Genomic DNA, 21,361 nt, shown 5'->3' with positions numbered 1-21,361 from the left:
TTTGCGGTACAAATCGACAATTTCATACTTTAACCCCTAATATAATATTGGCAATATTTATTAATTATAATGCATTAGTCTTACCCTGTTAAAAAAATCACGAAGAATTTGATCGCGTTCGGGGATCCATTTAATACACTTAAAGAAATAACAATGTTTACGAGATTAAAGTTTAACAGAACACGTCGCGTCACGACACGCCACGACAAGCTACTCAAGATCATGTATACAGAACGCGTCGCATTACGACAAGACACTAGTATTAAATTGTTTTCGCAGGTGGATCAGCAGCCGGCCGGTGGCGGCAAGGCGTCTCGTCCCCGGCGAACCGCGCGCTTCTACGCGGCCAGCAAGGACCCACACGCTACCGATGTCATGTCAGTAAACATGCCAATATTACATTTATTTTTAACACGCTTTTATTAGCTTCAGACATATGAGTCGTCTATTATCAAAGGTGGCAATCTGTGCATTTGGACAAAAAAAAATTATTGATATGTCAATACAGATTGATTTGAATATAATCGTCTCCTTCAAAGAATACGGTTCAAAACCTGCATTAAATAAAGGTTAATAGTTAACCTGTTATTTATCTAAGATGTCGTTCCGAAGAGTTTTGTGACTGCCAATGGAATACAAAGTCAATAATTCGTTTTTCTGATTTACCAATCATTGTCCAAAAGTCAGATTGCCGGCTTTGATAATAGTCGACTCATATGTATGTTTGTAACGGAATCTTTCAACATGATTTTGACCCCCTTCAAAACGTCGTGTTAACTCGAAATTTGGTATACTTATTAAGGACCGATGACAATTCAATATTAAAAAAATAATTGAAAATATTGAAATTCCACTAAAAAATTAAAAATAAATACTTAATAGTTTAAAAAAAACAAAAAAATACGCTTTTATAGAAAATACAACTAAAAAATAGAAAATAAATTTTAATAAATTTGAATTAAAAATAGTGTAAGGAAAAATGATTTTTTTGTAAAAAAGCGTGGGGTGCATGGTATCAGTAGTCGACGAACAAGTCGACGTTTAAACCACCCAAGACTACGCCCCACCACTACCATCCGTGCTGTGATTAAGGATACCCTGAATTTATATTTGCAGCTGCAGCAGGAAGCACAAGACCAGATACAGCCTCAACCCGCCCGTGGAGCACCACGTCGGCTGGATCATGGACGTGCGCGAACACCGACCCAGGACTCAAAGCACCGGGTCAGTACTCCATATCTTACACTGGCGGTAGGACCTCTTGTGAGTCCGCACGGGTAGGTACCACCGCCCTGCCTATTTCTGCCATGAAGCAGTTTGAAGGGTGGGGCAGCCGTTGTAACTATACTGAGATCTTAGAACTCATATCTCAAGGTGGGTGGCAGCATTTACGTTATAGATGTCTATGGGCTCCAGAAACCACATAACACCAGGTGGGTTATGAGCTAGTCTACCCATCTAAGCAAAATATATATTTGTTTTTATAATATGAAATGTGATGATATGGTATGAAATATAATCTCGGTAAAATTGTGGTCATTTACTGAGACTTTTTCAGTGGACTTTTTGGAGGATCTCGAGAAGTTACGTTCAGCGGTTTTGTTTGATTTTCCCAATTTGTGGACTTTCACAGATACTAAATAACAGTTAATAAACCACCGTTATTACACATTTGAAACTGAAGAAACACTAAATAGACACAATGAAACAAATCACACAACTTCACACTCGCGTTCCCGCCCACAAAGTCCCAGAGTCGCGTAATGAATGGGTTGTGTCAGCTCGAAGTGTGTGGTGGTTTCATTTCATGCCATGTTTCATATTAATTAACTTCATTTCATTTCATAATATCATATTTCATAAAAAAAAATATAAAAGATTAGGCTGTATGGTATGATACCGTTGCTTTTCCATTTGGAAAAATAAAACTACTACTACTACTGTGTGGTGTTGTGACAGGTCGTCGCTGGGCGCGTCGCCGACGCTGGGCTCGTCGTGCGGCTCCATGCCGCAGTCCCTGCCGACCTTCCACCACCCCAGCCACGGTCTGCTGCGGGAGAACCACTTCACGCAACAGGCGTACCACAAGTACCACTCGCGCTGTCTCAAAGGTGAGCGCCCCCGGAAGGGTCGAGGAGGTTCACGTCCTTACGGATCCATCAGATCCAATAACCTTTGCATTAGACGCCTTCAGCTCTAACACTAGGAGGCTTAGGGACCCCGGTAACCGTACTCGTCGAACTAACGCATGCATCAGCCCGCTGAGTTTCTCGCCGGATCGTCTCAGCGGGTCGCGATTCCGATCCGGTAGTAGATTCATTCGCGAAGCAGCTGTTCTTGAGTTGTTAGGTCTCCTTCGGAGGCGCTCGGGCAGCTGTTAGCAAATCCCACGCCTCTGACTGAGCTTTTGCTCGCCCACCTGTCCTGGTAAAACTGGAAAGGCCTCCGGGCCACCAGTAATCCTTCAATCATAAAAAAAAGGTTAAGGAGGTCGGTCGTATTAGTTAGAACTGCTGCGATCGTCTATCCTGTCCAGAGATTATTGGTATAATGGAATGACTTACCCTTGAAATCGTCAGATTAGAAGTGAATTTATTAACTCATCCAGTATCTATATGTATCGAAATCTTTCAGCATACTTTTTACAACTTTTTAGATGTCTCTTTGATTATTAAATTTTCATATGTACCAAGAACTGTTGATAATACAGTATCCTTTATCACTTTTGTCCTAAGATATGGACTAGAATAAAGATTTTTTTTTATTTTTTAATTGCTTGTGTGATTTAATGTTTGCTCAATCTAGAAATACCTGAATATTTATATTATATAAATTATATTATATACTTTTATATATTACCGTTTTGTTTTTGTTTTTTGTAATTAGAAATATTTTTAACTAACAAAAACCTTAGCCACAGCAATATGTGGCCGGGTCTTCTAGTATATATATAAAAACATTAATTGTTTTTTTTTAACATTTATTTATTAATAATATTTATACAATAACATTAATTATTAAACTAACGAAATTAAATAATTATATAATAACTAGCTGACCCGGCAGACTTCGTAGTGCCTCAATCGGTAAATAAAAGACCTAAGCTTTTGTATAAAATAAACTTAAAACAAACAAAAGGAATCCATCCGACGGGGGGGGGGGACACATCAAAGGAAAAACAAAATTGTTATTTTTATTTAATTTCAAGCATCTTCATATTTATCTACCTTTTAAACCTTCTCTGGACTGCCACAGATAATTCAAGACCAAAATTAGCCAAATCGGTCCAGCCGTTCTAGAGTTTTAGCGAGACTAACGGACACCAATTCATTTTTATATATATAGATTGTGTTTTCCGACAGAACGAAAGAAGCTCGGCATCGGGCAGTCGCAGGAGATGAACACGCTCTTCCGTTTCTGGTCCTTCTTCCTGAGGGACCACTTCAACAGGACCATGTACAACGAGTTCAGGTAGGTGTACAGTGCCCGCCGAGAAACACCGCACCTCGGTGTACGACAGAGATAGCGCTCTACTGAGTCGATACTTGAATCGGCTGTCACTCTCTAAAGATCGATGTGCAGTACTTATCGGCAGGTACTGTAGGAGGATAAAAGAAAGCTCTTCTGTTTAGAAGTGCCTGGGAGCGTACATTTATCAATTTTTTTAATTTTTTAATTTATTTATTTAGACACACCAACAGCAATACACACAAAACATTCAAGCTTAAAATTAACACATTTTAAATAAAATTCAGTACTGGTATGTAAGCCAGTCACCGGCATGTACAGCAATCTCTTATAACACACTATGACATGTTACAGCTATTTAACAAACAGCGGAAAAATAGGTTAAATTTAAATGTTACCAGTACAACATTACATTTGCTGAGAAAAGTGTTTTAAGTTGTAGTTGAGTCTTTTAATACTCTGATGGTTCTGTTTTTATTCTCTGCCTATTGGCTGGTAGCCTAAGAGGCTATCTCAGCTACGTTCGAATCAGTAGATGAGCTTCACGGGCTCTATCTGAGAGAATTTGATAACACTAGCCCTAGCAAGAGCAGTGCTTCGCAATAGATGCATTGATGGTCCCCCTAGCTCCAGTAATAATAATCAGTCGAGCTCACAGTTATCCTAATATGGAAGTAGTTTTTGGGAGTTCATGGACATTGCTATGCCAAACGCCTCCGATTTTGAGGCTTGAGGTCGGTGTCTCAATTGTATATTGTTAAAGATCTATCGAAGTGTCTTCGAAGCAGAACGGTACCCACCTCTGGTTATTATCGTTCTAAGTTCTAACTACAAAGGTACAAACAGAAGATCTTCTTTCTTGGGTATAAACTTACTTGGAAAATTTCGTTAGCGCGATTCAGGGATTTGTCTCGTATCTTTTGTTTCTTTTATAACTATCGCTACACTTAAATCTCAGACTAAAAGCTCTCTTAATAACCGTTTTAGTGCTGAGCTTATTTTCAAATATTTCGCAGAAATGGCTAAAGGGTTTAAAAAGAAATGTACCTCATAAAAAAACTTTAATTTGAATAAAAATGGTGCGCGTGCAACTTTGTGCACGTTGAAGAAGTTAAACTTCTTTCGCGGTGTGTAGTATTATAGTTTTCTTCATTTTTCATCCTTAAATGAAATTTATCTTGTAATAGGGTATGCTGTGTATAAGAGAAACGACCTAGCTCGCTTTGTCCTTTCCCTCTCCACGGTCGAATGTTTCGCGAGACGCTCTGTCTATTCTCTCACTCTCGCACTTCCTAAATTGTATCTTTTCTTTCTAGCCATAACGAATCTGTTGCGAGATAAATTTTACTCTCAACGCGCCTAAAGAAGTTACACTTCAAAAAAATACAAAATTCAATACTCAAAATAATTTTAAATGTCTATTTATAAAAACGTTATTAACTTATTGAAAATGTCTATACGTGCGCGCGCTAAGCCATGTCCGTACAGGTTGACACGTAATACCTATAATAAACTGCACAATAGTCGGTATTGCGACCCTCCGCACTTTATACGCATCAATAGACACTCGATTTATCGACGGTTCACGCTTAAAGGGTCTTCTTTCAATTTAAGTTTTTTTTGGTACCATTTTTCCTTATTAGGAAAGGTAAGGGGATCTAAGCCCATACTGCCTTGTCTGTTCTATATAATTTCTGAAATAAATTTTCAAAATAGCCGAGCCAGGTCTTGTATGATATTATATCCTGAAATAAAAATTTCATTAAGGCCGAAGCCAAGTCCTTTGTAATTTCTTCCTGAAATAAAAATTTCAATAAGGCCGAAGCCAGGTCTTATATATTTTCCAATCCTTGTAAAATGGCAAATTCGAGTTTTACTGACAAACCAAGTCGACTTTTTAAATCTTATCTTAAATTAAAAATCATAAAACAAAATATCATAATGTTATTAATTAAGCCATAGCCATAATTAAGCGATTGACTACTGTCATTGTCACTGTCCACAGGTCGTTGGCCATCGAGGACGCGCAGGCCGGCTTCCGCTACGGGCTCGAGTGCCTGTTCCGCTTCTACTCGTACGGGCTCGAGAGGAAGTTCCGGCCGGAGCTCTACCAGCACTTCCAGACGGAGACGATGGCGGACTACGAGAAAGGTGACCGGTTTCATTGTTGAACTAATGTTCTTAACTAGGGTATCACCTGGACTTTGTTGGTCTGGCCTCTCGGCCTAGGAAATTGAGTTTTTTTGCTTAAATGGATGGACGACTTCACAGACCACCTGGTGTTAAGGGGTTACCGGAGCACATAGACATCTACAACGTAAATGCCACCACCCACCTTGAGATATGAGTTCTAAGGGTCTCAGTATAGTTACAACGGCTGCCCCACCCTTCAAACCGAAACGCATTACTGCTTCACGGCAGAAATAGGCGGGGCGGTGGTACCTTCCCGTGCGGACTCAAAAGAGGTCCTACCACCAGTAATTACTCAAATTATAATTTTGCGGGTTTGTTTTTGGAGTTTACTCCTTTAGAATCGATTTACATAAAATATATAGGCCCGGGGTATGAAAATTATGGGGACCAAAATCGTACTAGCATGTCACACGAAATGCGTTATGCGCCTGATTGGCTCCTGATTGGCCAATCAGGAGCCAACGCGCGGCCGCGTTATCGCAGGTGACGCCGGGCTGCTGCGCCGGCAGTCCGCCACAAAGCCTCGTACTGATCGCGCGTTTCTCTCATTATTGTATTTTCATATATTTGTTAGTCGTTTGTTTTGTGTCTCGTTAATTTGTTAATAATCTGTAGTGTATCGTGTTGTCGTAATATAGAACTATTTCTCGTATTGTTTCGTTTAATTTTTTATATCCAGTAAACTCCAGTCGTGCGTCGGAGCGGACACACACACTTTTTTCATATATTTGTTAGTCGTTTGTTTTGTGTCTCGTTAATTTGTTAATAATCTGTAGTGTATCGTGTTGTCGTAATATAGAACTATTTCTCGTATTGTTTCGTTTAATTTACCGACATCGTTTTGCTTGTGGCCGGACGCCGTTCGGGTTCGATTCCTGAACGTATCAACTGTTAGTGGGTTGATACCCGAATATAACCCGCTACAAATCATTTATTAATAAAGCTTATTAAATATAAACAATTCCTTCTATCAGTGAATGGACAACTTATATATTAATTGTAAAAGTGAATTATATAGACTTACTTAATTACCGCATCCACGTGTTCCGCAACTCCCGGATCATTCTCACTAGAATACGTAACTTCCATATTTTACTGTATTCAACTGACACAAATTTATATTTATATCCAGTAAACTCCAGTCGTGCGTCGGAGCGGACACACACACTTTTTTTATTACACGATGTTATTCCTTCACCGTGGAAGTCAATCGTGAACATTTGTTAAGTACGTGTTTCGTTAGAAAAATTGGTACCCGCTTGCGGGATTCGAACACCGGTGCGCATCGCTACACACGAATGCACCGGACGTCTTATCCTTTAGGCCACATCTACATCTAAATCCTTCCCGATGTAATCCCCGAACTCTTCCTGTCCGGCTGATATAGCCTCTCAGGTACACAACAGGGGTAGATTGAAACGTTCCCTTAGGAAACAGTATCGATCGTAGCTGATTGATATCGTGTCGACGTGTGGAACACATTGTAATAGAGATATTTAAAGAGGCTATTCAAAACTTGGCAGAGTCCTCAACGGCTAGTCTGTACCCCTGGAAATTTTTTATTGCTTAGATGGGTGGACGAGCTCGTAGCCCACCTCGTGTTAGGTCGTTACTGGAGCCCATAGACATCTACGACGTAAATGCGCCACCCACCTTGAGATATAAGTTCTAAGGTCTCAGTATAGTTACAACGGTTGCCCCACTCTTCAAACCGAAACGCATTACTGCTTCACGGCAGAAATAGGCAGGGTGGTGGTACCTACCCGTGCGGACTCACAAGAAGTCCTACCACCAGTAATAATTATTTATGTTCATGGGTGACCGCATCATTCTATGTTGTTTTTTTTCTGTCTACCCGCAGGTCAGCTTTACGGCCTGGAAAAGTTCTGGGCGTTTTTGAAGTACTACAAGCACGCGAGCGCTTTGCAAGTCGAGCCTAAGCTCCAGGGATACTTGTCGAAGTTCAAAAGCATTGAAGACTTTCGTGTGCTCGAGGTAAATATATTTAATTTTTTTTAAAGCGTGGTAGATTTAACTATTGATCTATTTTATTTAAAAACATGTTAGGTTTTTCTTATGTAGAAAGTTTTTTTTTTTAAATCTAAAAGGTTTTTTTTTGACCCATTACATCAAAGGCTTTGTTAGAAATACTGTCTTCTTATTTTTCTTCAACTAATAGGACCGTCATCTGTCTTTCGAGAGCTTTCCCTAACACCGCCTGACCTCACCAGCATTATGATGATGATGGCACCTTCATGTTGCCTATTAGGCCTGGAATCAGTCACGGGTTCCTCTATATTTAACTGACCAGTTGTTAATGAAATGTACAGACGGTTCAGTTGTTAATGAAATGAAATGAATGATGCATTTCATTCGTTTATTTGGGGCAATTTAAGCCCCTTAAATATGACATGCAATTGCATAATATACTTAAATTAAAATACAATAAAATTAAAATTACTAATTTATCAGAATTATTAAAAATAAAAATAAACAAAAATCAAATTAAATCAAATGAAACCGAATCAAAATTATTAAAATTAAAATTGTTAACTACTACATATGTACTCGTAATATAATATTCTTGACTACTGGAGCGAGGTAGGGCAAACTTATGTGCTATAAACATGTTCCATTTGGTCTGTTGTTGTTGTCGTTGTAGTCCTAGGGTAGTATTTAGTTTTTGACCTATAGTTGGATTTAATATGTATAAAAGTTAATAAGTATGTTTATCGATATCTCTGGCATGAGTTCATCGACCCCTTGTTTCAAGGTCGTCTCTCAAAGTGTACACCTCAGTCTGTGGCTACGAGTAACGAAGATGCTTAATTCCAGCCCCAACTGAACGAGCTGCTGTCGTCGCAGGGGGGGGCGGCTGCCGGGCGCGGGCCCCACGCGCGCCCCTACGACCGCCACCGCTCGGTCTCCGAGAGCGAGAGGACCAGGAACGCCACGTACTGTCTCCCATCATACTCATCCAGCTTTTTGTGTATATAGGTGCTAGGTGGTGGTAGGACCTCTTGTGAGTCCGCACGGGTAGGCACCACCACCCCGCCTATTTCTGCCGTGAAGCAGTGATTCGGCTTGAAGGGCGGGGCAGCCGTTGTAACTATACTGAGACCTTAGAACTTATATCTCAAGGTTGGTGGCGGCATTTACGTTGTAGATGTCTGGGCTTCAGTAACCACTCAACATCAGGTGAGCTGAGAGGTCGTCCACCCATCTAAGCAATAAAAAAAATACGAATTAGATTTACTGAATTAAATAAAATAGTAAATATTATATAATATGTCCAAAATTCTAATGCACAACTATCCACTAGTATTACTCTAAATGTTCATCGTCGCTCATGGACGGCAACGGTCCCTAGTCGTTGCTTGCAAACAGTGTCGTGTGTAGTGGTGTTTGGAGCTGGTATAGTGACAGCTTTGTGTGTGCGTGCAGGCGCGGCGCGGCGTGCGGGGGCGGGGCGGCGTGCGGCGCGGCGGCGTGCAGCGCCAGCAAGTCGCGAGGTCGCGCTGGTTCGTGCGGCGCCTCCGCTGGCAGGACGCGTGGTGAGTGACACCCCTGATTTTCTGACCCCCTTCTGTCTTTCTGACCCCCCCCTGACTTTCTGACCCCCCCCTGACTTTCTGACCCCCCCTGACTTTCTGACCCTCCCCCTGACTTTCTGCCCCTTCCCCCTGCCTTTCTGACCCCACCTGACTTTCTGACCCCCCTGTCTTTCTGACCCCACCTGACTTTCTGATCCCCTGTCTTTCTGACCTCCCGACTTTCTGACTCACCCGAGCGTCTCGCAAAACTGCTCTAACGCGGAGAGAGGGAAAGGACAAAGCTAGCTAGGTCGTTTCTCTTAAACACAGCATTCCTTATTACAAGAGAAATTTAAGGATGTAAAATGAAGAAAGACACAATACTACACACCGCAAAAGAAGTTTCACTTATTTCACGTGCACTATATGTTTATATTGTATTTCTGTCAACAGCGAATCAAAAGCAGAAACCGGAGACCGCCGTCCCGACCGAGGTCAAGTCTATAGCAGCTAAAACACAGTAAAACGTACAGACGCGAGAAGAACATGCACGAAGTACCAGCATTGTGTGTATATATATACATAGATATATATAGACGTTAACAACAACAACACGAGAAAGTGTGTGTGCTACTTAATAATAATGACGTGTAGTTTTTAAAAGCATTTCTTTTTTTCTTTTTATAAATAACGAAAATTACAAAAAATTGTTATAATAGTGTTTTCCGGGTCGATAGTGTTGTGGATATTATTAGTGCCGGTAGTTCGCCCGGTTCGGTCCGGAAATGGAATTTTTGTTTCGCGTTGTCGACGACAACGATCGTAGGCGGATATTGTGCGCTGAACGCTGCTTGGAGCCCAGGTGAGTCATTATGTTTTGTTATAAATCGTATGCTTATCGATACTGGTGGTAGGACCTCTTGTGAGTCCGTGCGGGTAGGTACCGCCACCCCGCCTATTTCTGCCGTGAAGCAGTAATGCGTTTCGGTTTGAAGAGTGGGGCAGCCGTTGTAACTGTATTTGAGACCTTAGAAATTATATCTCAAGGTGGGTGGCGCATTTACGTCGTAGATGTCTATGGGCTCCAGTAACCACTTAACACCAGGTGCGCTGTGAGCTCCTCCCGCCATCTAAGCTATAAATAAAAAGAAATAAAAAATGCTCGATTGAATTGAAGTCGCAATGTGAAATTATTAAATTCTATGACTCACCTCAACGGTTACTAGGCTGAATAATGATGGTCTCACTATTCGGATTGGAACTAATTACTGCATTGCCACATAAATAGACATATTGGTGTTATTTACTCATGCTGACCACGCTCACTCCTATTACTAATATCACAAATTTCTACATTCGAGGAATTTGATTTTAATAAGATGCTGTTTCGTTACCATAGAAGTCTTTATATTTTTTATTTATTACCAATCTAAGCAAACCTACATATGGCTTATCCGAAAGTAAATAGTAACCGTTTCTCATAATTATTGGCATAGCCAAGCCGCTGTCTGCTCTTCTCGGTCTGTATATAATTAGTTTTTGGTATTGGTACTATTTGGTACCTGCCTACGTGCGGGCTTATGATCCCTCCTTGTTTAGTTAATGTCAACTTCAGCACTTGCTCTGCACAAGACATATTATGATTATGGATATTTGAGAATATCATATGTTTTTATTGCTTAGATGGTTGGACGAGCTCACAGCTCACCTGGTGTTAAGTGGTTGCCGGAGCCCATAGACATTAACAACGGAAATGCCGTCATCCATCTCGATACATGAGTTCTAAGTCCCAGTTTTGCTGTACAACGACTGTTTCACTCATCAAAGCGAAACGCAATACTAAATATGTGGTATACTGGTCATATTAATTAAGCCAATGAAACTAACACATCTATTTTAGGGTCCGTTCACACAGTCAGTTCGGGGAGCATCGGCTCGCTTTTTTCTCTTCACACAGACCGGATCGTATACGTTTGGAATTGGCCGGAGCGGAGCCGCCAACTATTTCATATTAACCGGCTGAAAGAGATCTGAAAGCAGATGCGCTCGCAATCACAATCAGAGCCCGGTCGGCTCCTCATATTATTTCACACGTAGCGCGTTCAAGTTCAAGTGCACATGCAAAAATAAACTTTACTACAATCATTCAAAACTCTGTTTCCAACGCGATAAAAATCTGCTCTCCTCTCCGAGCCGGTCTGTGTGAACGGATCCTTACAGTTATACATCAGCTTCGGTCAACCACAATCATAATCAATTGTATTTCTCAATTGTTTCAGCTTTTAGCTAAGACAATAAGCAATGCTGAGCAGTGGCGTGTACAACAAATACCTTATTATAATACAGAGGGATATAAAATAGCTTTCGTCTAGTATATAATAAGTGTGTAAAGGCGGAATGTGCTAGGTGAATTGTTGAATGAGTCTTTAAGATTTACCAATGGAAGTTTTTCAGTTAAATATATACTGGATTAATCACACTAATGTTCTGATACTGACGGGTCTGTACTGAACCGCTGCTATAACTCTCACTCAATCTGTAATGAATGTGTACCTCTTCTATTAAATTATCTATTGAAATTTATCCCAGATTTTTATATTATACCTATTCATTTTCTTATCGTTCCTTATATATTTCTTAAAGATTCAATTCATTTTAAGCACATTCCGTACGTTGTATGTATATGAAAAAGTGTTAATTCTGAAGACGCTTGTATGTATCGATTCCAGTTGAAGCTTTCAAAGGAAAGTCGTTCCTTATGGTTCTCTTAAGACGTGACAAATAATGGAGATTTAATTTTGAGAGTTTCAATTGGAACTAATTAGTTTGGTTTTTTTTTTCTAATGAGATAATCTTAGTAATAGTGACCTTTCGTATATGTGTATGTATTGAAATGTTATATCTAAAAATATATTCTTGACATGTAAAAAATATTAAACAAAAATTTATTACTTTGGTTTCGGTTCCTTCAAATGACATGTGATTCTGAATAGCGATTCGGCACGTATTCTTCTGCCTCAAGGAACGCACAGTCGTTCCGTGTTTGGCGTACGGAGACAGACTCAAAACGACGAGCTTACCATCTATAGAGACGTCTCCTTGATTACACAGGGTAAATTATGAAATCACATGAAATCTGAACATGTTTGAGACCAAATTTTTTAATGTTTCATTTTTCAAGTATCGGCAACATTGTTTGATTTTTTTTCAACCATAGCAACACTAATAATCTGGTGCTTTATTTTGACGATTTTTCATAATATTATATTGTATCTCTGTAGTGATATATCGATTCGTTTTGTAAATAAACGTGTATTAATTAATCTAATTAAATAATCCGTGTCTAATTCCATATATATTTAAAAAAAATGTTTCATGAACACGTAAAAATTAATGTCTCTGCAACCCTAAAGCGAGGATACAAATTACGGATACACATTTTAATTTTTCAATTTTTATGGCAACGGTACATTTGATTTTTCTCAATATTGATGAAGTAGGCTCTTAGGCTACCAGTATATCCAATTTTTACTTGGTGGCTCTTACGTAATGAAATATCCATTGTTTACATAAATAAAATCAGTCCCTCGTGTTTTTTTAAAAACTGTTCGCTATGACGTCATAAATACGTTTTGAGGTTGCAGGGAACTTAAATCATTTGCTTAAAAATCGTACGCAGGCTGTAAGAGAATCGTTTGCGGATTTAGAACGGCCATATTTGATGTTCACAGTTGTCAAGGCATATCAATAACGAAACAGCTGACCTATGTCGGCCATGTTTTTTTTCCGTTGTCAAAAGAATGTAATGCGTTTTTTAAGAGCATTAGGTTCATTTTCCGATTACTATCGTCTTGACATATGTCATTCTGCTTTTAGAGTTTCGAAAGAAGGCGTCTTCTAGCTAGGTCGTTCACCCCGCGCATTAATGGTTTTTATAAAGACATTATTTTATATCACATTGCGATTTGAATAAAATATGTCGAATTTAAGTGATCCTGTTCATTAGCACGTCTGTCTTCTTTCTCGGAAGCGGTTCTTTTAGAGCCCACGTACATATATATATGTATATATAATTATATATATATAGATACATAATTAAACGGTAACTTAGATGTGTATAGTTTGGAAGCGATTTGTGTCGGCGGATTTAAAGTTCAGTGAGGAGAATTTTTAATCTGTGGTCCGAAATGTCGATGCTCACAGATTAGTTGATTGAGTTTTCGTTTTTCATCTCGCTCGCTCTTGCCTCGTTCTAACGTGTGCGAGTGAGAACGGTAGCTCAGTGTGTTGTAATGTAATGTTCATACAACCTTGAACTGTAACTGTAGTAAGTTTTCTTCACTGAACACACTTCATCGTAAGACTGGCATTGTGAGACGATAAAGTTAAAAAAATTATAATTAGTAGTTATATAAATAAATAGGGGAATTACGTCTAGTCGTTATGATAGCGATGATTCTTGGGAGATGTGAAACTGAATTGAATTATGGCGGTAGCGCGCTGAGGACGGAGCCATCTTTGATTTGGCAGGGGGACGATAATATGGCCTCCTTTGTTTTTTTTTTAATAGCAAAGGGAATTAGCTGCCGTCAGCCACACGCGATCCGTTTGCTTTTATCAATTTACACAATCGGTGTTCTATCTGCCGGGCTCTATCACTTTGTTTGACGCACGACAGACATGTTTTCTTATTTTTTTAATATCGTTTTTTTTTTGGTTAGCAAATGGAATGTGTATTGACGTGTGATTTAAAAAGATTTTTTTGTTGACATGTCTAAGTTTGAAGTTTTTCGACAGATTCATTAAACGCCAATTAAAATATAAAATGAGATTAACTTTCTTGCTTTTTCGATAGTCTATTAAAAATGTATAGGCCGCATCTATATAAAATATATATATATTTTTTTTAATTCTTTGATCTATTACGGGGACATCCGTACCTATGGACCGCGATAACACGGAACTGCCGCTGGAGTTCGCTTCGATAAACAAACGACGAATCGAATAAGTTTATCGAATTAAAATGTGGTATAGGAGGTGAATAGGAACGTTTTTTTTTTTTTTTTAGTATATGTTTCGTCCTATGGACTATATCGGGTGATGTATAGACAAATATTTAGATTTATAATCTTTCTAATTAATCTTATCTGCATTGAGACATTTATCGAATAAAATTAATATTCTACACGTAAACGAAGCCAGGATTCACAGTCTGTCGCTGTCACACTTTAAAGTTCACCAGGACTGCGACTAGAACGAAAGAGATGGATATATATACGACGTGACGTTTTAATAATAAGTTTTTTTTTTATTAAGACAGTTGCAAGGTTTGTTTTTTTCTTTAAGTGTAATCTATCCCTTTGCATGTATACGGAAAGATGAATACGGACATTAAAAAAATGAGAGGGTATTCCAAAAAATATATTTTGACCGTTATAACAATGGACATACAAACGAAAATTGATTGAGAAAATAAAATGGTAGATTCCGAGAGATATCTGGCGCGTAGTGCGTGTGCGGCCAATTGCCGGAACTTGTACGTATGGAGGGTAGAAGTAAGGTGCGCCATCTTGTATAGGGAACAAGTTGAAAAACTGTCCACCTATAAACAGCAAGTTATTGTTGGAAGACTCACCGAAATAGTGCTAGTGTAGGAAGTGGAATTGATGTGAATATAGCAGTTTTAAACAGATTGAAGTGTGGTAGTTTATGGTAACGTTTTTTAAATCCTTCCACTTGCTACAGTGGCGCCACCTTGATTGGCTCCCATTCAGCTAACACTGAGCTGGTGCTTCTTACTCCTACCCTCCATACTAGCATTCTAACATTGAAATACTAGCAGCAGTAGTGATGAGAACACTTAATAGGGATGAGACGTTAAGTCTTATTTTAAACGTTAAGGAAAAAAAACGCGTTTATTTCGTTCGGTTTTTTGTTTGTCTTCTTTGGACTGCGTTCAAATGACGCATCGAAGTTACTAACTTTGCTCAAAGATTTGATATCATAATTTTAATAATACTTTATATTTGACTATCGCACTGCGAAAACGGATTGCTTCTATTATTTGCAGATCAAATGGCACATAGTCGCGTGTAATGTTCGCCGCGTTGAATTTTGTATAGCTCAAAGTTTGGCGTTCACAAAAAACAAACTGATTGTCAGTAGAGTCGGTTTACGGACGATAGTTTTACGTGATAACGTCAGTAGCGGAACTATTCGAACTGCTAGCTCTGACGTCACGAGAGAAGAGACATGTGTCACAAGCCAACGCTTGGGCCGATCGTGCCTCTCTATCGCTTGTTCCGTGCTCTCGCTTGCACGCTCAGGCTTAGACGGAACGTGACACTTTTTCGTGCGTGCAGCCGGTCATCATTGATTTTCAAGACGTTATCACGTCAATATGAATTCATTCAAACTGGCATTAGATCGTTTTAAGTTATTATTATTTTGAAATAGAACATTAACTTGGGCATAACTGAAATGTGGTCAGGCGTTTCGCGCGCTAAAACGACACAATGTAAGCATAATATAAAAGCCTGTTTCGACTCTAGTGCACATTTAATAAGTCGTATAATCGCCTAATAGAGATTTCCTAAAGCAGGTTGAAGATAAATAGCTAACCTATATTTAAAGTAGCTAATTATTACGTGCTCCACCAAGCCATCGCCAAAGCGATCGTCTACAGATTAAGTTTGACACGTAGCAAATCGAACGCTAAACTAAAATAGCTCTTGGTCTGCGATATGCTTAAAAGCTTTTAGCGTGTACCTCGTAACTAGCATATTCGTTGTTTATAAAAAGTCTTAACGAAATGTAAACAACGAAAAAAAAAAGCGTGCTTATTCGAATTTTAAACGGTTCCTGGTTTGAGCTATGTGAATTCTCTCTCGCACGGTCCGTTTCGCAGTGCGTTGTGAAAGAATAAACAAGAATGTAACCTAATTTGTATATTTCATTATATCTTATAAATAGTTAAATAGTGAACGAGTTTTAACTTGTGTGTGTCGGTTCGTTTAAAATAGTTTTTAATTATTAATTTTAAGCGCGCTTTATTTCGTTGCTATTTTTTTTTTGTAGTACAAGTCTGTCTTGGTTTACCTCTCTATATGGAGCACGCTGAAGCTGTAAGATCGAGGCCTCGAACCACATGGCTTTTGGGCCAAACTCTGTTACGGTCAAAAGTCGAAAGCCCGGAGCCACGCTTATAATAAAAAGCTGGTTTCCTTTTGCGAGATAAGTTAACGTTCAACGTTAAATGCTTACCTGAAACGTCAGAGCGATTTGTACTACACAAAAAAAACGAATCGTAACGTATCTTCTTTTCTTTTTTTATTAATAAAACTTAGTAATAAGACAACGTCTTGGATGCTTGGATCGCTTCTTAAGGTAATAAATAAATAAAATAAATAAATAGTTCCTATGATAATATGTATTTTGTTGTGATTCCTGAGGCCCACACCACAACGATTCAAGTTGAACGGGTTTGAAAGGGGCACGCGACCAAATAATAAATATGTAATGTAGCGCATTTGACAGCTGTCAGATTTGACGCGTATCATTTTTAAATTCGGACAGCGACCCTGTACTTCACAACAAAGTTGGACGATAACCTATTTAATTTGATCTAATCCTGTATGTAATCTGAGAGCCGTGTATTATTTTAATGTGCAAAAAAATATTTTTATAGTATTACGTCAGGGAATTTTGATTTTGCTTTCCTGTTAGATTTGCAATTGAAAAAAAATGTGTGCGTGTACTAGTGTACACACGTAAGAAGTGAAACTTCTTTATGGCCTTATTTTTCGAAAAATGATCTACATGCAACTTTCTAGAAATTGGTTAAATAAAGTTAAATTAGATAAAGTTTAAACAAAAGGATTTTATTATCATAGACATGAATACAAAAAAGTTAAATTAGATAAAGTTTAAACAAAAGGATTTTATTATCATAGACATGAATACAAAACAGATGGCGCGTAACGGAAAAATGTGACGCGTAACCGAAAAATGTGACGGTAAATTTTTTTCCAACGCCGATAAAGAAGTTTCACTTCAAAAAGTTAAATTAGATAAAGTTTAAACAAAAGGATTTTATTATCATAGACATGAATACAAAAAAGATGGCGCGTAACGGAAAAATGTGACGCGTAACCGAAAAATGTGACGGTAAATTTTTTTCCAACGCCGATAAGGAAGTTTCACTTCAAAAAGATGGCGCGTAACGGAAAAATGTGACGCGTAACCGAAAAATGTGACGGTAAATTTTTTTCCAACGCCGATAAGGAAGTTTCACTTCAAAAAGTTAAATTAGATAAAGTTTAAACAAAAGGATTTTATTATCATAGACATGAATACAAAAAAGATGGCGCGTAACGGAAAAATGTGACGCGTAACCGAAAAATGTGACGGTAAATTTTTTTCCAACGCCGATAAAGAAGTTTCACTTCAAAAAAAAACGCATCTGACTTGACAAGTAACTGTCAAGTTAGATGCAGTTTCTTTTTACGGTACGTCTTGAGGGTTTCTTCTATTGTTCCGACTGAAAATGTTGATTTCCGTGTCGAGTTTAGTTTTTTTCTTTCTTTTTCTTTTTGTAAGTTATTAGCCGTCCCTAGTAAAAATTGTGTAGTTTAGATGCACGAGTGTTGCCGGTGAAACGAAAGAATGTAATTGGTGTTTTTTTTTGCAGAAGCGATCGATGGCTAATTCGAATTTGGGTCGCATTTTCATAAAAAGAAAAGAAAAATGATAATCATGTGTTTCGCGGATCCGACTGAATTTATCACATTCGGATAGTAAACGTAGAAGCTGTCTTAGTGTTTGAAAAAAAAATCAATTTAATTTTCAAAATCGATCAATGATAACGTCGGATGATCTCTTTGGCCTATATCGAATTGTTATAAAAATGCGACACCATTTGATAGTGACGTGACGAAGTGGCGAGGATATAAGATTGTTAAGTTTTTTTTTTGTATTTACTATTTTTGTCTATTGTTGCAATTTTTTTTTAATAGTTAGTACGCCAAAGCAGGAGACAATGAGCTGTATGGAAAATAGAGAAAAAAAAACGACCGTAGGTTTAATGTATAAATGAAAAATATACAAAAAAAAATGTTGCTAAAATTAGATTGTAAGTGATTGTATATTTAAGTTTTTTTTTTTTGTCTACGGTATGATAATTTCCGTGACTGGGCTACCTAAGTAATAGAGAAATTGAAGAGTCATTTGATCATTAATTATCTTCATTCGTGGCGTGGAAATTCGACAAATTTGGTTGTTGTAATATAGGACAAAATGAGAAAAAAAATATATATATAAATAAATAAAAAAAATGCTTTGTTTTTTTTTTAGTCAATATGTTAGGTGTTAACGCGGTTTAATAATAAATATAATTAAGAAATTATAAATATTGCTTGCTTGTGTCGGTCGCGACGGTGTGTTTTCTTCTTTATTATTTTTTCTTCATTATTTCTACATTTGAGAAAGTTTAAACAACAAAGGCATTTTTGTTCCGTCGTGTTAGATGCTCCCTAAGGCTGTAAGTTATACATTATACACATAATATTATATTGATAAATAAATTAATAATAAAAAAAGGAGAAAGGAATTTTTATTTATCAATTGTTTCCTTGAAGTTTTTAGTGTGATAGTTTTAGGATCTAACGTCCAATGAAAAATGTCAATGGTCGTTTTTCAATTACAGCACAAGAGCGCATTATGCGGTATAATGCTTAACTAAGCTTCAGCATAATTCGGCATTGTGCGTCACTGAGTCGCATTATGCTCTGTAATTGGAAAACTACCATTAAGTAATGGTTAATTACAGAGCATAATGCGACTCAGTGACGCACAATGCCGAATTATGCTGAAGCTTAGTTGAGCATTGTGCCGCATAATGCGCTCTTGTGCTGTAATTGGAAAACGGCCAATGTAGCTTCCCGCGCGAATGAGTTGTTTGTTGAGGATACAAGGTAATCAGCTGTATTAATTTCCTTACCTAACAGTATCGCTTTCAAAAAAACATGGCGGCAATTCCAAGTACGCGCGGACCAGTAGGTGAGCTCACGGGCTCAACCTGAGAGAGTTTCCTAACACTAGCCCTAGCAAGAGTAGTGCTTCGCAGAATCTACTACCGGATCAGAATCACGGCCCGCTGAGAAAATCCAACGCAAAACGCTGTTTCTTTTTCTTTTTTGTTATTGCTTAGATGGGTGGACGAGCTCACTCCCCACCTGATGCTAAGTCGTTACCGGAGCCCATAGACATTTACAACGTAAATTTCTAAGGTCTCAGTATAGTTACAACAGCTGCCCCACCCTTCAAACCGAACGCATTACTGCTTCACGGCAGAAATAGGCAGGGTGGTGGTACCTACCCGTGCGGACTCACCAGACCTCAGAATCAAATCAATGGTTTGCAAAATCATATCAATTCGTTTCGACTTGAAAGATGGAAAAAAAAAACACAAGATTATTAGAGATTTAAAGGGACGTTTCAATGTAGTTTTGAGGTTAAACAAAGCTATCGCGCGGACACCGTACCTGGGCGGATATTCCACGAGGCGGACTGATGACCTGTTGAAGGTCACGGGAATCCGACGGTTGCTGGCTGCGCACAACAACCTTGGCACAGACCAACAATGGATGTCTGTAGGCCGACATATCAGTGTTCTTAGTGCGAGTTTTTTAACTTTCTCGATAGCGTAAAAGTTAATCCAATTTTGTATGCAATTGGAACAGCACCCCTAGCGGCAAACGTATTCAAACGCTATAACTGCATACAAATTTGAGTCACTTTTACGCTATCGAGAACGTTAAATAACTCGCACACTGTTTTGATGTTGTGAACTCATTGTCTTAATCGGCGAGTTCCATGAGCGAACTAACTAACCCACAGACACAGTCCACTGAGTTTCTCGCCGGATCTTCTTAGCGGGTCGCGATTCGGATCCGGTAGTAGATTCTTTTTTTTTATTGTCCAGGCAGACGAGCATACGGTCCACTTAAATGGTGAATGGTTCCCGTCGCCCATGGACGTCAGAAATGCCAGGGGTAGAGCCAAGCCGTTGCCTACCGTATAATACTCTCCACAAGCCTCGTTTGAAGAAGGCCCATATCAACCGAAACACCGTGGATGGGAGCTTATTCCAAAGCCGGATGGTGCGTGGCAAAAAAAGATCTCTGGAAACACACTGAATGAGCGCCGTGGCTCCAGGTAGTATGGATGAACTCTAATCAGGTGGCCGGCGGTGCGATGGTAAAAACGAGATGATGGTATCCTCTCAAACGATTCTTCAGAGCACTCCATGGAACATACGGTATAAAATACAGAGGGTACTGAAGTCCCTCCGCAGACCCAGAGGCTCCAAATGATCAGTGAGAATCTTGAAACGATTCTGCGAAGCACTGCTCTTAGTAGGGTTAGTATTAGCAAGTTCTCTCCGGTTGAGCCCGTGAGCTCATCTACTCACACTCGAGTAGCTGTAATAACTCCTTAAGGTACCAGCGAATGGTAGGTGTTGGAGTTTGAATATGTAAGTAATGCAACACTTGTCACATGTGAAGTAACAGTTTTCGAATATTGGAATGCTTATTTAAATGTTTAAAACAGATGATTGTCTTTTCAGCCATGACTAGGACTTCTCATCTAGACACAGACAGTAAAACATCTTAAGGATTTATAAAAATAAAATATTGTAATGCTGTAATTGTGTACAAAGTGTTTGCAATATAATTATATTAACCATGAAGCAGTGTTTTTAAATAGCCCCTCACCTACAGAACCCAATACCCTCAAATTTAACCGTCCAACAGTAGGAAAAATATTTTTGTGGACATTTCTCATGTTCAGTATTTGTGATTATGATAATGTCACGACACTGTGTAGTATCCAGAGAGTCAGTGACGAGTTCCAATTTAAATACTGGAACCACTAAATCACTAAACCATCTATAAAACTTCAAACTCATTTTTCAAGGTTGGGCCAAGGGAAATTTTCAAAGTTACTCTATGTAAGTTACTCTATTGGAAGTAGTCGTGGCCTAAAAGGATAAAAGGTCGGGTGCATTCGTATGTAGCGATGCACCGGTGTTCGAATCCCACAAGCGGTTACCAATTATTCTAATGAAATACGTACTTAACAAATATTCACGATTGACTTCCACGGTG

The 21,361-nt window shown here is 38.7% G+C and overlaps 1 protein-coding gene across 19 annotated transcripts in view; it reads left to right on the top strand.

Moving 5' to 3' along the window:
- LOC101744205 (la-related protein 1) overlaps positions 1–18,797 on the top strand; it is a 97,586-nt gene extending 78,789 nt beyond the window's left edge. For all 19 annotated transcript variants that reach the window (XM_038013987.2, XM_062670981.1, XM_062670980.1 and 16 more), the window contains 10 exons: positions 280–377; positions 1,117–1,224; positions 1,960–2,111; positions 3,363–3,471; positions 5,474–5,619; positions 7,523–7,656; positions 8,497–8,615; positions 9,106–9,215; positions 9,648–10,056; positions 11,474–18,797. In XM_038013987.2, the coding sequence (XP_037869915.1) occupies positions 280–377; positions 1,117–1,224; positions 1,960–2,111; positions 3,363–3,471; positions 5,474–5,619; positions 7,523–7,656; positions 8,497–8,615; positions 9,106–9,215; positions 9,648–9,718 (1,047 nt within the window). In that variant the 3' untranslated portion in view covers positions 9,719–10,056; positions 11,474–18,797. The remainder of the gene's footprint in view (positions 1–279; positions 378–1,116; positions 1,225–1,959; positions 2,112–3,362; positions 3,472–5,473; positions 5,620–7,522; positions 7,657–8,496; positions 8,616–9,105; positions 9,216–9,647; positions 10,057–11,473) is intronic.
- The last annotated feature ends 2,564 nt before the right edge of the window (positions 18,798–21,361 follow it).

The sequence above is a fragment of the Bombyx mori genome, chromosome 11 (genome assembly GCF_030269925.1).
Source record: "Bombyx mori chromosome 11, ASM3026992v2".
Taxonomy (NCBI): Eukaryota; Metazoa; Arthropoda; class Insecta; order Lepidoptera; family Bombycidae; genus Bombyx; species Bombyx mori.
The sequence above is the reverse complement of the archived record's forward strand: the minus strand, read 5'-3'. Positions and strand labels throughout refer to the sequence as shown.